The 15567-nt window shown below is 38.6% G+C and overlaps 1 protein-coding gene across 3 annotated transcripts in view; it reads right to left on the bottom strand.

Annotated features, from left to right (window-relative positions):
- Nucleotides 1–15567, bottom strand: part of ARHGEF12 (Rho guanine nucleotide exchange factor 12) — a 148826-nt gene that overhangs the window by 4666 nt on the left and 128593 nt on the right. For all 3 annotated transcript variants that reach the window (XM_025356038.1, XM_025356037.1, XM_025356039.1), the window contains 10 exons: nucleotides 13320–13420; nucleotides 9585–9662; nucleotides 8068–8143; nucleotides 7190–7357; nucleotides 5959–6046; nucleotides 5395–5481; nucleotides 5175–5254; nucleotides 4312–4545; nucleotides 2278–2748; nucleotides 1128–1444 (listed from right to left, as the gene is read on the bottom strand). In XM_025356038.1, coding sequence (XP_025211823.1) covers nucleotides 1128–1444; nucleotides 2278–2748; nucleotides 4312–4545; nucleotides 5175–5254; nucleotides 5395–5481; nucleotides 5959–6046; nucleotides 7190–7357; nucleotides 8068–8143; nucleotides 9585–9662; nucleotides 13320–13420 — 1700 coding nt within the window. The remainder of the gene's footprint in view (nucleotides 1–1127; nucleotides 1445–2277; nucleotides 2749–4311; nucleotides 4546–5174; nucleotides 5255–5394; nucleotides 5482–5958; nucleotides 6047–7189; nucleotides 7358–8067; nucleotides 8144–9584; nucleotides 9663–13319; nucleotides 13421–15567) is intronic.

The following is a 15567-nucleotide window of genomic DNA, read 5'->3' as shown; positions in this document are numbered from 1 at the left end:
ACAAAAACTTCTGAAAACAGAAAAGAAGGCCTTTTTACATTACAGGTACAAGCCCCCAAATTTCAAAAATACTAATTTCATCATTAAAAATTTTGTTAGTGGGAAGTAAAAAGTAAATTTCATTCCTTTTAACAATTTCTCCATTGAACGAATAACTTAGTATTTTCCCATGTAAAAAGAGAGTAGAGGTGGTAATCATAAATGCAATTCTCCCACCCCGAAGAGTCACCCTGCACATGGTCCTGTCATCGTGTGCATGAGCTATAGTCATGCAGCACAGAAAGACAAGGCAGCCTGCATACATTATGATGGTCCCTTAAGACTATGGGCGGGGCGCGGTGGCTCACGCCTGTAATCCCAGCACTTTGGGAGGCCGAGGCAGGTGGATCACCGGAGATCAGGAGCTCCAGACCAGCCTGGCCAACATGGTGAAATCCCATCTCTACTAAAAATACAAAAATTAGCTGGGGCCAGGCGCGGTGGCTCAGGCCTGTAATCCCAGCACTTTGGGAGGCCAAGGTGGGTGGATCATGAGGTCAGGAGTTCGAGACCAGCCTGGCCAACATAGTGAAATCCCATCTCTACTAAAGATAGAAAAAAATTAGTTGGGCATGGTGGCAAGCATCTGTTATCCCAGCTACTTGGGAGGTTGAGGCAGGAGAATGGCGTGAACCTGAGAGGCAGAGGTTGCAGTGAGCCGAGATTGCGCCATTGCACTCCGGCCCGGGTGACAGAGCGAGACTCCATTTCAAAAAAAAAAAAAAAACAAAACAAAATTAGCCAGGCATGGTGGTGGCACCTGTAGTCCCAGCTGCTTGGGAGGCTGAGGCAGGAGAATGGCGTGAACCTGGGAGGCAGAGCTTGCAGTAAGCCAAGATCGCGCCACTGCACTCCAACCTGGGTGACAGAGTGAGACTCTGTTTCAAAAAAAAAAAAAAAAAAAGAAAAAGATAAACAATGCCAATCTCAACTTTTTACCCAGGCCTATTCATGGATAATAGTCAAAGAAAACATACAAATCTAGAACCTGGACAAGTTTATTGACATCAGCATTTTGATCACCCTATTCTTCGCCTCACTAAATGTTTCTTACAACCAAGTCCTATGGATGTGGAAGTATAAGGTACCTTTAAGTGTTCAAGGTCAGCCTCTATCTTATGAATGTACTCCATGATCTGGCTCTGCGAATCTGCACAAGAGGAGGGACTCTGGATCTCAAAACAGGAATCCTCCATAGCTCCCCAGCGCTGATGGACCAGAAATTCAGGGGTGAATGGTGAAACTGCCCCATCAGAGTGAGTGTTCTGAGGAGAATGTTGCTGCTGGTGGGTGGATTCCATAGCAGGGATGCCTGTCATGGGCTGCAGGGTAAGTGAGGACGCAACCTCCTCATCTGTGGAACTCTCCTGCACTGGGTCATAGCCATCAAGGATCAAATAGTTTCCTATGGATAGAGACAGAATAGTTTGATAAGACCAGTGCTGCCATTAGAAAACAGAAATAGCACAGTGTGCTGACAACTTCAACTTGAAAAGTTATTAAGAGAGGGAAAAGCCATTAATTCCTGAGTTTAGTTTTAGGTACATCAGAATTTCCTCACATCAGATGAAAGCTAAACTCTGCAAACTTTCATGGTAATTTCCAAAAATTTTCATTTCAAAAGTTTAAAGCTGGAAACTACAGTGCCTAAATGATCTTGCCACCACTTCCCCTGCCAAACGCCTCTCTTGCCCCATCTCCTGCCATTGCCTCCGTCACCCAGTGTTCGATCACCACAAAAAGCTTGCTCTTGACGCAAAGCCTCTGCCCCACTCTGCTCTCTGCTGGAATAATCTGCTCCCAGGTACCCACCTGGCTTTATTCCCTCATTTCATTGAGGTCTCTGCTCAAATGCTACCTCATCAGAGGTCCTATTCCCTGATCACCCTGTTTGCCTTCATTACTCTCTGTCCCCTTAGTCTGACTTATGTTTCTTCCTAATACTTCTGAAGTCTATTTATTTGTTTACGTATTTACCATGCTTCTTTCCTCTAGCTTCATGAGAAGAGGGGATTTTTCTGTGTTTTATTCACTGCTATATCTCCCTGCACCTATGATGAGGTCTGGTACGGAGTAGATTCAGTATTTATCAAATGAAGGAATAAATACTGCACTTGGGTGAACACACACACATAAACACACACACACCTCGAAACCAACACAACACCCATTTCAACATACGGGACAGTTAGCAATGATCAAAATCAAAATCAAAGTGTAAGTGTGAAAGATACTTGCCTGAGATGCGTAAATTAACATCCTTCTCTTCCTTGTTAACTGCTCCATCACCTTCTGATGGATTCTCATCACTATGTGCTTCACGGGCATCAAAAAAGTGCTCTCCACTGTCATCAAGACCCCCTTCTGGCTCCATGGTAGGCATCTCTGGGGTCATAATCATGTGGTCCATTACTAAAATGTTACTTGCCTGGCTATCCTGGGGTGCCAGTCCCACTGAATCCCGTGGAGCGGAAGATTCAGTTGAAGTCCGAGGACTGTAACAAGTTGCAATGTCACCAGTTCCAGTTCTAAAGGGCATATGTCCTTCACCAGAATGATAGGCCTTAATATTTTCAGAGTTCTGGATGACACTGTCTGTCTGCGGCCCCTGAGAGGCTGTCCTATATCTTGGGAAATGTTGCCAGTCTTCCTGAGCGCTCTTCTCAGTCAAACCGAGCTGCTGCACCAGCAACTGCTTCAACAAACCCACTAAACGATTTAGGAAGGAGGCGGGAAAAAAAAAGCATATTCACAACTATAACCTCAGGCTGCAAGAATTAAATTAGCTGAATTATCAATTATCTTTAAAAGTATCTTTTAATGACATATTAAAATGTTAATTAATTTCATACAATCATTTTATTTCATACAATCATTTTCCATTTTATTTTGAAGATTAAATAAAGCACCGTCTTTTAGAGAAGATTTACCGTTAAACTATACTTGAAAAGATCTAAGCATTCTGAATAGGGAGGTACTCCTATTTAGAACTCCTGAATAACCAATATCATGCCTCTATTTTTTCTTCTATATAACTAGAATAATACCCTAAAGGTACTTCTTAAGAATGTTGAAAGGCTGTGTTAAGCTGGACAGAAAAAGCTAAAAGTTCTGCTTTTTCCAGATCCAGACACTATATGCATATTATTTCCTCTAATTTCATGAGATACATACATATACTAAAAATAAGAACCAATTTAATTTTGAATGGGCCCAAGTGTATGCTATGAGGTCACCCAGACAATGATAGAGTTACTGGGACAATATTAGTCAAACCATCAGAAATCATTAAGACTGTTAATTCAGGAGAATGTATAAAAAATAATGTAGTTTTAAATAACCAATTCTCTGCTCTCATCACTAGCTTAATGTCTGTCATGTTTCTTTAGGCAACAAGTTCCCCTCAGGTCTCTGATCCTGTCCTTCTGCTCTACAATCACTTCCTGAGAGATGCTAGGAAGTCTCATGGCTCTGATGCTCACATCTCTATCTCTTCCTAACCTCTCTCTAAAGTTTGACTCCTAAAACTCTAACTTCCTGCTATTTACTCACTCTTTAATGTTTTGTCACTCATTATCTTAATCTTGACATGCTTTAAAACTGAGCCTATAATTCTACCAAATCAAAAAAAATAAAAAAGAAAGTACAATGGAAGGAGGTGGGGGAAGCAGTGGTAGTCCTTTTCTGACTCTTATTTCTGACAAGATTAATGAAATTATCTCTAAATATTCCCTTTCCTTTGACCTCACATCCAAACAAGTCAATTGTTTTAAGCACTTGATGACTTCTCACTTCCTTCTTATTCCTTTTGATAACATTCTAGTCCAAACTCTTTAAGTCTCAGGCCAGACTATTACAATAGTTTATTTAGTAAGTACACCATTCCATACCTGTTTCCATTCAAATCCTTCCACAGCTCTCAGCCAGATTAATCTTGTTTCATACCTTTAGTCATATGCTGGTTTAGAAATTTCAAATGGTTCTCCCCAGCCAGAGAAATTGTTCTCAGCCTTTTTCCCACCTCAGTACAACTGAGAGATACGCTATCCTCCCATTGTAACAGTGATTCTGAACCAGGCTGGGGGGTGGGGAGCTAACAGAGTGGCGTGTGTGTGTGTGTGTGTCTGTGGCATGGGCCATTGTAGAGAATACTATAATCTCCACAATAAAACCAGAAGAATAAGTGGAGTTTGATAAATCCACATACTTTAAGGATGGCACATCAGTGCCATACTTAATAAGTATCTGTAATAAGTTATGAATAAAACTTACAATTTCTTAGTGCATCCAATGCCCATCGTTCTTCTGAGACAGGCAGGTGTGAATCTGGGATTGTGATTTGATAATCTTCTCCAACTTCCTTTAGTGTCCCATCTGTATGTTGTTCCTTTGCAAACTGTCTCTCAGCCACAAAGAGATCACGTACCTCTGATTTCCCAGAAGTACTCAGTGAATGAGACTGAGGTTTTGATGATATTAAGGTAGCTTCTAATCCCAAATCTCTGTCTGTCCAATGGAATAGAAAAGGTAGACTACAGCTAAACAAAGCTTTTAACTTTTAACATGAAGCATTCAGGCAAGAATCAGAAAAACAACTCCATAAACTACAGAGATCATCTGTTAAGCAAAATACACAGCACATAGAGCAGTGTTATACTGACACACAGAAGGCTCAAAAGCAAAGTTTGTTAAACTGAATCTCTGATGCTGGAACCTGCATAAATCAAACAGTATTAAAGTTGCTTTGCATTTTATTTTATTTTATTTCATTTCTTTCTTTCTTTCTTTTTTTTTTTTTCTTTTTTGGCATTTTGGTCTTAGTTGCCCAGCCTGTAGTGCAATGGCACGATCTTGGCTCACTGCAACCTTTGCTTCCTGGGTTCAAGCAATTCTCCCTGCCTCAGCCTCCCAAGTAGCTGGGATTACAGGCACCCACCACCATGCCTGGCTAATTTTTGTATTAGAGACAGGGTTTTGTCATGTTGGTCAGGTTGGCCTCTAACTCCTGACCTCAGGTGATCGGCCTATCTTGACCTCCCAAAGTGCTGGGATTACAGGTTTGAGCCACTGCACCTGGCCAGCATTTTAACAGATAATAGAGCACATTCTCCCTTGAACTTGTCAGAAAAGTGTACCTGGACTCTGCAAACCAGTGACTGAAATGCCATGCTGTTCCTCTTTTAATTTTGAAGGATCTTCTTCATCATTATCTCCTCTGTAAAGGAAAAAAACAACAACAATCTTTTAGCTTCCCGAGGTACCTAAACATCATTGCAACAAAATGTAATAGTTATCCTAGTCTTTTCCAACCCAAAACATAAAATAAGTCCTACTACAATGCAAAGGAACACTCACTCGCCAGGTGTTGACTGGGGTAATGGAATTGGCTTTGTGGATTGCTCCTTCACTGATGCAGCCATCCGACAGATTAGGTCCTGCCAGCTTCAGAAAGTTGGAAAGAAATCCAAAATACAAAAAAGAAACAACAAAAGAAATATCCTTTAAATATACTCACAAAACAAAAAGAAAAACAGAACTAAACAAAAACCAATCAACCAACCAACCAAAAAAAAAAACCACTCCACTCTGCCAGAGAATATCTTTATTTTGGCAACACACTATTAAGGTGAGAGTCCAAAACTATACCTTAAGAAAAATCTAACGTTATGGAGACATTACCCATTAAAAAAACTTCAGCTGACATTTTCCATATTTTTTTCTTTAGGAAATAAACTTCCAGAATAGAATCAAAATAAAAGGCATCAATCTAAAAAAGAACAATTTCATAGTAGAACGTCTCTAAAAGAGTAGAAGTGCTTGGTTTCCATACATTATAAAAACAAAGTTAAGTTTATGGAGTATTATGCTTGGGATAATGCAAATAGTAGCTATAGCAAGGTAGCCATATCTAATACATACACAGTCTTTTCAGAAACTGTCTGTGCCACCAGTTCATAAATCTGAGCTCCATTGTCTGACATGGAGATGACGAATAAAGCTTTGTTATCTGGAAAAAACAAGACAAGATTACTCTAACACTCTGATCTTGGGAGACCATGAGGGATGTTTTTAGAGTCTTGAAATAGTCCTCTCCTTAAACTAGATAAAGGTTACATATATTTACTTTAAAATTCATCAAGATGTACAGTTAAAATTTGTGCAACTTACCATATTAACCTATTTATTGTATTATATTTATTGTACTTCAATAAAACAAAGATTATACAAATAAGCACTAATTCCACAATAATTCACTAGAAACAAAAGGATGTCAAAAATCCAAATTACTGGCTGGGCATGGTGGCTCATGCCTGTAATCCCAGCACCTTAGGAGGCTGAGGCAGGTGGACTTCTTTGAGCTCAGGAGTTCGAGACCAGCCTGGGCAGCATGGCGAAACGCTGCCTCTACAAAAAACAAAAAAATTAGCCAGGCCATGGTGGTACACGCCTGTAGTCCCAGCTACTCAGGAGGCTGAGGTTGAAGAATTGCTTGAGCACGGGATGCAGAGGTTGCAGTGTGCCAAGGATGCACCACTGAACTCCAGCCTGGGTGACAGGGTGAGACCCTCGTCTCAAAAGAAAAAAAAAAAAAAATCCAAATTACCAAATGAACTGCTATTACTCTTTTGCATTTATTTTGAACTGCTCTTTTGCTAAGTTGTTAATAATATTCAGTGAATAGTGGAGAAAAGAGATCACAAATTTATTTTGCCACCATGAAACTAACAAGTTTTAAAAGGGACCCCTTTGTTAATAGAGTTAAAATATAACTTGCCAGTCAAATTTGATTTTTAATCAAAATTCCATCCATCTCTTCAGTTTTTATTTTTTTTCTCACCAAATCAAAAAACATACCACCCTAAATGAAAGGCTTTTCACTGGGATCTATCAATGATTTGAACATAAAGAACCAAAGTAATAGCATAAAAATTTTCAAATACAGAAAACCATTCACAGAATCTAGACACCCTAAATAACTTTGGGGTATAAACTCTTAAGTCTCTTTCTGAGCAGTAAAATTCATGTAATTTGCTTAATAATATAAAAATAGCAAGACTCTATGCCACTTGTGTTACTTAAATAGCAATGAGTATCTTATGCAACTTCACAATGAATCTGGAAATTAGTATCCTTCAGTGGACATACTTGCCTGTTGCCACTTGTCGAACCAACACTGTACTCAACTTAATGACAGGGCTAAACGTATGTTTGCTATCAGCTGTAGATGCCAGAATCTTACTATGACACCTTAACACCAGTCTATCATCCTGCTTTTGTAACAATACAAGAATGTCTTCCAGCAGCAATGTGTATAAATCTAGAAATAAAAGTACAGAAAAAAATGGTAAGTACAGAAATTGGGACGTCTTTGGTTAACTTTATAATGATTCAACAGAGGAATTTTATTTCTGTTAAAGCTACAAAATTTTCAAAATTGACTTGTATATTATCTTTTAAAATTTCATTTTCAATAATTCATTTTTATTGTATTTCACTAAAGTGTCAATCTGTGACCAACAGGAAATAAAAAACAACAAGCTGGGTGTGGTGGTGTGCGCCTATAATCCTGGCTACTAGGGAGGCTAAGGCAGAAGGATCACTTAAGCCCAGGAGTTCGAGGCAGCAGTGCACCATGACTGCATCTGTGAATAGCCACTACACTTTAGCCTGGGCAACATAGTAAGACCTTGTTTCTTGGAAAAAAAAAAAAAAAAAAACCTGTTCCTCATCACAGACAGTTTAAGAAGTACTGGTCTAAAGAAAGCTTACAAAGCATATTAAGACTTACTAGAATATAAGAATGATGGAAATAGGACTAAATCAGATCTCTGTTACATTCCTAAATGAATATTTAACACGTTACATATAATGAAATAACACAAGCAGATCTACAAATGTACAAATAACACGAGGTAGCACTGCTAACTGCTGAGAGAATGGTTCTCTCCTCTTCCTTTTGTCATAGGAAACTCCTATTTCTTCCCTTTTGCCACTCTCCCCAAAACTAACAGACAATATCAGACCTACCAATAGTTTTATCTCTATTCACCTTCCAAACCAATGGTCCTTCATGAATCATCTTCCTTTTTGTTAAATCCAAATTCTGGCAAAATAAAGAAAATCATGCACAAATAATTTCCAAGCACTCAGTAACATGATATTCTATATAATACAGTCTCTTTTAAAGAAATTCTTAATATAAAATACACCATTTACATCAACTATCATTACTGCTATTTGTCAGTTCTTGAAAATGGCACAAAGGCCATGTTAAAGTAATCTGCATACGATTTTCTAAAAAGGAAAAGGTATCTTGCAGAAAAACATTCAGGAGTACTATCTTCCAAACCTCATTCTAAACAGATAATAACAGATTATGAAAATCAAGTTACAAACATTCAGCCACTAGAGTCTCAACATATCCTTTAATTTTTCTATGAATAATTGGATGAGCATGGTACACATGCTTGTCTATAAGAAAGTGGCTTCTGAGTTCCAAGGCTCTAATTTCAAAGAAAGTTCTAAGAAATAGTACTCATGAAAAGTCCAGGTACTACTTAGGCTTGGTCTAAATATTAACAACTTATTAGTAAGAGAATCATCTTTTAGTATTAGCAGCTCTAGAAAACTCTCATTCTTTGGAAGTTAAGGGGAATAAGCACATTTACAAGCTTGTTGACAAAGTATTAATATATGACATAAAAGTCTATTTTAACGGCCACCAAATAAATCTGCCAAAACCACCACCTAGTGAAATGGTACAAAAAGACTTAAAATCCGAAAAAGTTAGCACATAAGCCCACATACTAGAAGTGGCAATTAGTAAACATTCTACTATTGTTCCTATAATGGTTCCAACTTTTATGCTTTCGAAGACCCTCATGAGAAAATAATACGTTATCTTGTGTTATTAAATGACCTGGAAAGTTACCATAGTAAACAGTCCTACCCTTATTTAAACTACAGAACACCGGCTGGACATGGTGGCTCATGCCTGTAATCCCCGCACTGTGGGAGGCTGAGAAAGCAGTGCTTGAGCCCAGGAGTTCTGGACCAGCCTGACAACACAGCAAGACCTTGTCTTTACAAAACACAGAATTAGCTCGGCATGGTGGCATATACCTATAGTCCTAGCTGCTAGGGAGGCTGAGGTGGGTGGACTGGCTGAGTCCAGGAGGTCAAGGCTGCAGTGAGCCAAGATCGCACCACTGCATTCCAGCCTAGGCAACAGAGCGAGACCCTGTCTGAAACAAACAAACTACAGAACACAATACAATTAAATTTTATAATAATTAGTGTCCCTTAGTCTCCTGCCAATTGCTGTCATGTAATATTACAGTTTCATGCAAGACATTCCTCCAATGAAAGACTAATCTTCATACAGATCATGCATTTAAAAGGCAGCAAAAAAATCATAAATACAGATAATCTATGATACAAGAACTCCTTCAGGTGATGTATATTCCTATTGAGATGTTAATTACCTGCCAGGTCTTTAGCAAATTTTATTTTATTTTTAAAATTATGATTAGACCATCTCTCACCCTGAGCTCTTCAACATTTGGGTACTCTGACAACTTCAGGCTGGAGGTATCAAGGCGACGCTGATAATCTTCGAGGCGCTGAAAATTAGGCAGGGTGGAACCAAGGTTAGTGCTTTGGTCATTAATGACATTTCTGAATCAAACTTAGCATTTAAAATCTCCATTTTACTGAGCTCTTTGCAATGCTAGACAGGACTGAAAACTCACTCTCTTCCCTCGGCTTTGGTGATATTATACTCTCCTAGTTTTCCTCCTACCTCTTTGGGTTTTCTTTCTCAATCTTCTCTTCAAAGTCATTGGTCTCTTATTAGCTTATATTTACTTTCTGAATGTGTAAATCATGCACACAGTACAAAATTCAGATGGTGACATAAGGCAAAAAATAAAAAGTCTCCCTCTAACCTTGTCCTATTGCCCCACCTCCCTCAATTTTCCCTAAAGAAGCAATCACTAATATCCATTTCTTGGGTAGCCTTTGAGAAAAATTATATGTAAATAGATATGTATATCTCGATTTATACATGCATATATAAGTATGCTAGTCTTCGTGCACGTTGTGTGTATGTGTCCTTTTTTAAAACAAGATATGGTAGCATAATATATTCATATATGCATTCCTTTGGTATTCCTATATGTTTTCCTCATTGAAATGGTAGAATATATTCATATATGTATTCCCCCGTGTGTGTGGTGTATGACTTACAAATATATCTTGGAGATTGTTCCACATGAGCACATATAGAGAGTTATTTCATTTTTTATAAATGACTATAGGATATAAAACTGTAAATAAACTATAATTTATTTCATTACGCCTTACTGATGGGCATTTAAGTTACTTCAGCTCTTCTATAACAAACAATACTGTAATAAAGTGGACTTAAATATATGTCTTTGTATACCCGTGTAGGATATCTGTAGGATGAATTTCCAGAACTGTTGGATCAAAGGGTAAGCACATTCCCCCTCAAAATCATTTCCAAATTTTACATGGAAAAGTCTGAATGAGCATAGTGAACACCTACATATTACCATCTACATTCTACAATTAACATTTGCTCTATTTGTTTTATCATATATCTATTTATTCATCCCTCTATCCATCAGTCCATCTTATTTTTTGGATGTATTTCAAAATAAATTACAGACATAAGTACACTTTACCTCTGAACATTTAAGTATCCATACAGTTTTTTTAAAAAGTAAAATTTGCATACAGTAGAACACACATTTTAAGTGTGTGTTCCATGAATTTTGACAAGTGCTTATACATTTGTGTAACCTAAACGTCTATCAAGATAGAAAACTTCACCCCAGAAAGTTTCCTCATACTTCTTTCCAGTTAATTTCTACCTCCACATCCCCAGTGGTAACCAGTTTTCTGTTTTCTTCCTACCATAGAATAGTTTAGTCTCTCTTAGAAGTTCATATAAATAGAATCATAGGGGCCGGGCGCGGTGGCTCAAGCCTGTAATCCCAGCACTTTGGGAGGCCGAGACGGGCGGATCACGAGGTCAGGAGATCGAGACCATCCTGGCTAACATGGTGAAACCCCGTCTCTACTAAAAATACAAAAAACTAGCCGGGCGAGGTGGCGGGTGCCTGTAGTCCCAGCTACTCCGGAGGCTGAGGCAGGAGAATGGCGTAAACCCGGGAGGCGGAGCTTGCAGTGAGCTGAGATCCAGCCACTGCACTCCAGCCCGGGCTACAGAGCAAGACTCCGTCTCAAAAAAAAAAAAAAAAATAGAATCATAGGTATGTACTCTTTTGCCTGTTTTTTTTTTTTCCATTCAGCATGTTTGTGAGATTTGTCCATGTTGTATGCCTTAGTGGTACATTCTTTTTTTTTTTTTTAATCACTCAGGGCATTCTCTTTTATAAGTGTACCACAGTTGGTTTATCCATTCTGTTGATAATTCTTGGGCTGTTTCTAGCTTTTTGCTATTATGAACAAAGTTGCTATAAGCATTCTTGTCTGTTTGTGGATGTATCTTTATCCTCAGATAAAGATATATTTTATTATTCAGAAAATCTAGGTCCATTTTCTTATGATTGACATTCCTACTAAAGTTAGTTAGTTAATTTGTTATCTGCTATTTCCAGCAGGCACAATGGATAACCAGCCTGAGTATGCCAGCTCATCTATACCAGGAGTCTGCAAAGTTTTTAGTAAAAGGTCAGTTAGGTTTTGCAGGCCATATAGTCTCTCTCAGTTATTCAGTTCCACTGTTTTGGAACAAAAGTAGCCACAGATAATACATAAATGATCAGGCTCTGTGTAGTAAAGAACTCTAATATGGTTCATTTCTCTTGAGCAAATCACTAGGAACAGAACTGCTGAGTCAAAAGGTAGATATAAGGGTATGTACAGAGTTTTAATCTAAATAAATATTGCTATATAACCCTCTGGGATTTTATCATTTTACACTCTGAACAGCACAGTTGAAAGTACTAGTTTTTCTATAGCCTCACCAAGACAGTTGTAATCATACTTAGCTCCTAAGAAACTACATCCATGTTCATGGATTCAATTAGCCTCTGTATGCTCACAATCTTACATTTCTATCTTCAACATGGTCCTTACAGGTGGACCCATATAGCCAACTGCTTACTGTACAGTCTACCTGATAGCCCAAAGTGACCTCATCATCTTCCCCACAAATCTGGGGCTTCTCCACTCATCCTGTCCATTCAAATATGCAATCCAGAAACCTGGGGGTTTATTCTTGACATCACTTTTCCTTCAAATCCTTCTTCAAATCAGTCATCAAGTCCTGTCAATTTTACCTTCTAAATACTTCTCCAACTTCTCTAAGCTGCCATCAGCTATCCTAGATTGCTGCAAGATTAATAAATGGGCTCTTACATCCACTATCCTTCAACTCATTCTCCATAGAGTAGTAGGGGTGACATTTATATAATGAAAATCTGACACTATATTCTTACTTGTCTATGCTGAATTCCTACTGCTCTTAAGAATAAAAAAATCAAAATTTTTAATCTGATCTCTAGGGCCTTTATGAGTTGGCCTTGGTCTACTTTCCCTCATTTTATGCCACTCTGACTTTGCTTTTTAGGCATGATCCACACTCATTTAAATTTTCAACTCCTCCAACAGACCATGCTTTCTTTTTCTGTCAGAACTTTGGTATACATTGCCTCTACCTCTAGGGTTGCACCCTTCACATCATTTTGGTTCACTTCCACTTATCCTTCAGAGCTTGACTCAAGTGTCAATTTCTCAAGAAAATTTCCTCTAATAGGCACCACCTAACATCCCCAAACTAAGCTAGGCCACACAGTTATATATCATAGCATCTTGAAATTATCCTTGATAGCAGCTATCACAACTGATACAAAATATCCGCACTATAATCCTGTTAAATGCCTTTCTATCCTCCTAGCAAACGAGCTCAGTGTGGGCAGATACTGTGCTCATTTTCTCAACTACTCTGTACCCTATACCCAGCATACAGTAGATGCTCTATAAATATCTGCTGAATGAACAGATAAATGAAAGAGCAAACAAGCAGCCTGAGATGTTCCAAAAAGTCAAACACAACTCTGATATTCTATTATAAATTGATCTTGACCTGCCTACTACGCCAACAGTAAACAAATGTTTTCCCTGTCCATTAGGTAATGATAGTTGTACAATTATTTCACAGATCCCAGGTAATACTAATTTAATGTTCTCTCAATGTTATCCCGTATCTTCTTGTTTTCCTTTTTTACCTGCTTGTTTTCTGCCTCCTTGACAGCCTGATTTACATAATTTAAGATCTGACGACAGTGATCTGCAGCTTTCTTCACCTTCTCCCTTTCTGTTGGCCATTCTAAATATGGGGAAGAAATCAAAAACGTAAAATAGAGGAAATGAGCAGAAAACCATAAAAATATATGTAAATGAGATTTCATTTCATTTCAATAGTTTTAAGAGCAAAAAATAGACCTTGAAGATTTTTGTACCAGCTTAAAGCCTCTGTCAGAGTCTCAATTCAAGCTGTCCTTGGACAGGTAAAACTTCTAACAGGACTTTAAAACATAAATTCTAATATTTAAAAAAGAAATCACAGTACAGAACCTGAAATCCAAGAAGAGATGCTTTACATGAAGCACCAGGACCACTATATTACACACTCCAGAAGGGCAGGTCTCATTTACTTTGTAAACAATATAAAAGGAAATCCCTTCTACCCCTAGAATTTCACAGTGCATAGCCTACATAATTATGTCCAGTGAATTTGTTAAACAAAATTTTTTAATAACATAATTCAAAATAATTCCAAAACAAGTTTCTTTGAATTTGAGATTATATTTAAAGAAAGAAAACAGATTACAACATTAAAAGAAGATGAAATTCATCAAAACATATTGAGGTGGCCCGAAGAAGACTAGATTATATCTTGTTAGAAAATCTTGGCTGGGCATGGTGACTCATGCCTATAATCACAGCACTTTGGGAGGTGGGAGGATTGCTTGGCTGGGCATGGTGGCTCATGCCTGTAATCCTAGCACTTCGGGAGGCCAAAGCAGGCAGACTGCCTGAGGTCAGGAGTTCAAGACCAGTCTGGCCAATATGGTAAAACTCCGTTTCTACTAAAAATACAAGAAAATTAGCCGGGTGTGGTGGTGTGTGCCTGTAATCCCAGCTACTCGGGAGGCTGAGGCAGGGGAATTGCTTGAACCCAGGCAGTGGAGGTTGCAGTGAGCTGAGATTGTGCCACTGCACTCTAGCCTGGGTGACAGAGCAAGACTCCATCTCAAACAAAACAAAACAAAACAAAACGTACTGAGGCTCTGTCATGTCTATAATACAAAGAAAACCAAAATCAGAACATTCAAAATTATAATCCTCCAAACCACAGTCCAACTAGACTGAGCAGATATATTAAATTATAAAAATTAATGTGTATGAGTGTAAACCACTTTTGTAACCAGGTACCATAATTTAAAATTTCCTGGTTATGCATTCAAATTCTCAGGCACAAGAAACAAGATTTCAGTTGCATTAAATTATTAGTGAGAGCTAAGTATAAGAACCTAAAGCTCAATTGAGAAACAGATTCACTTCATGTTTCAAAACAGGAGAGTTGGAATTACAATGCATTGATTTGGCTTAATAAAAGTCATAGATAGATATCCATGAAACATCTCTTCAGCCAAGGATGAACCTTCTTTAAAGCAAAAATGATGTAGGCTAGAACAAGGATGGTCAAACTTTTCCCGTAAGGGCCAGATAATTTTACACTTTGCAGGCCAAATGGTCACTGATAAAACTACTCAACTCTGCTGTTATAATGTAAAAGCAATCAGGGACAGTGCATAAACAGATGAGCATGGCTGTGCTCTAATAAAACTTTACTTACGAAAACAAATAGTGAGGCCGGGCGCGGTGGCTCAAGCCTGTAATCCCAGCACTTTGGGAGGCCGAGACGGGCGGATCACGAGGTCAGGAGATCGAGACCATCCTGGCTAACACGGTGAAACCCCGTCTCTACTAAAAAATACAAAAAACTAGCCGGGCGAGGTGGTGGGCGCCTGTAGTCCCAGCTACTTGGGAGGCTGAGGCGGGAGAATGGCGTAAACCCGGGAGGCGGAGCTTGCAGTGAGCTGAGATCCGGTCACTGCACTCCAGCCTGGGCGACAGAGCGAGACTCCGTCTCAAAAAAAAAAAAAAAAAAAAAGAAAACAAATAGTGAGCATGACTTGGTCTATGATTCACAGTTTGATAAACCCTGTGCTAAAGCTACTAATGGAGTACATTAAATCAAACAGCCCAAAGAAGACTAGATTATATCTTGTTAGAAAATCTTGGCTGGGCATGGTGACTCATGCCTATAATCACAGCACTTTGGGAGGTGAGAGGATTGCTTGAGGCCAGGAATTTGAGACAGCCTGGGCAACATAGTGAGACCCTTGCTTAAAAAAAAAAAAAAAAAAAGCCATGTTTGGTGGTGTACACCTGTAGTCCCAGCTGTTG

This window comes from Theropithecus gelada, chromosome 14 (assembly GCF_003255815.1).
Source record: "Theropithecus gelada isolate Dixy chromosome 14, Tgel_1.0, whole genome shotgun sequence".
Classification (NCBI taxonomy): Eukaryota; Metazoa; Chordata; class Mammalia; order Primates; family Cercopithecidae; genus Theropithecus; species Theropithecus gelada.
This window is presented reverse-complemented; position numbering and strand designations above follow the sequence as displayed.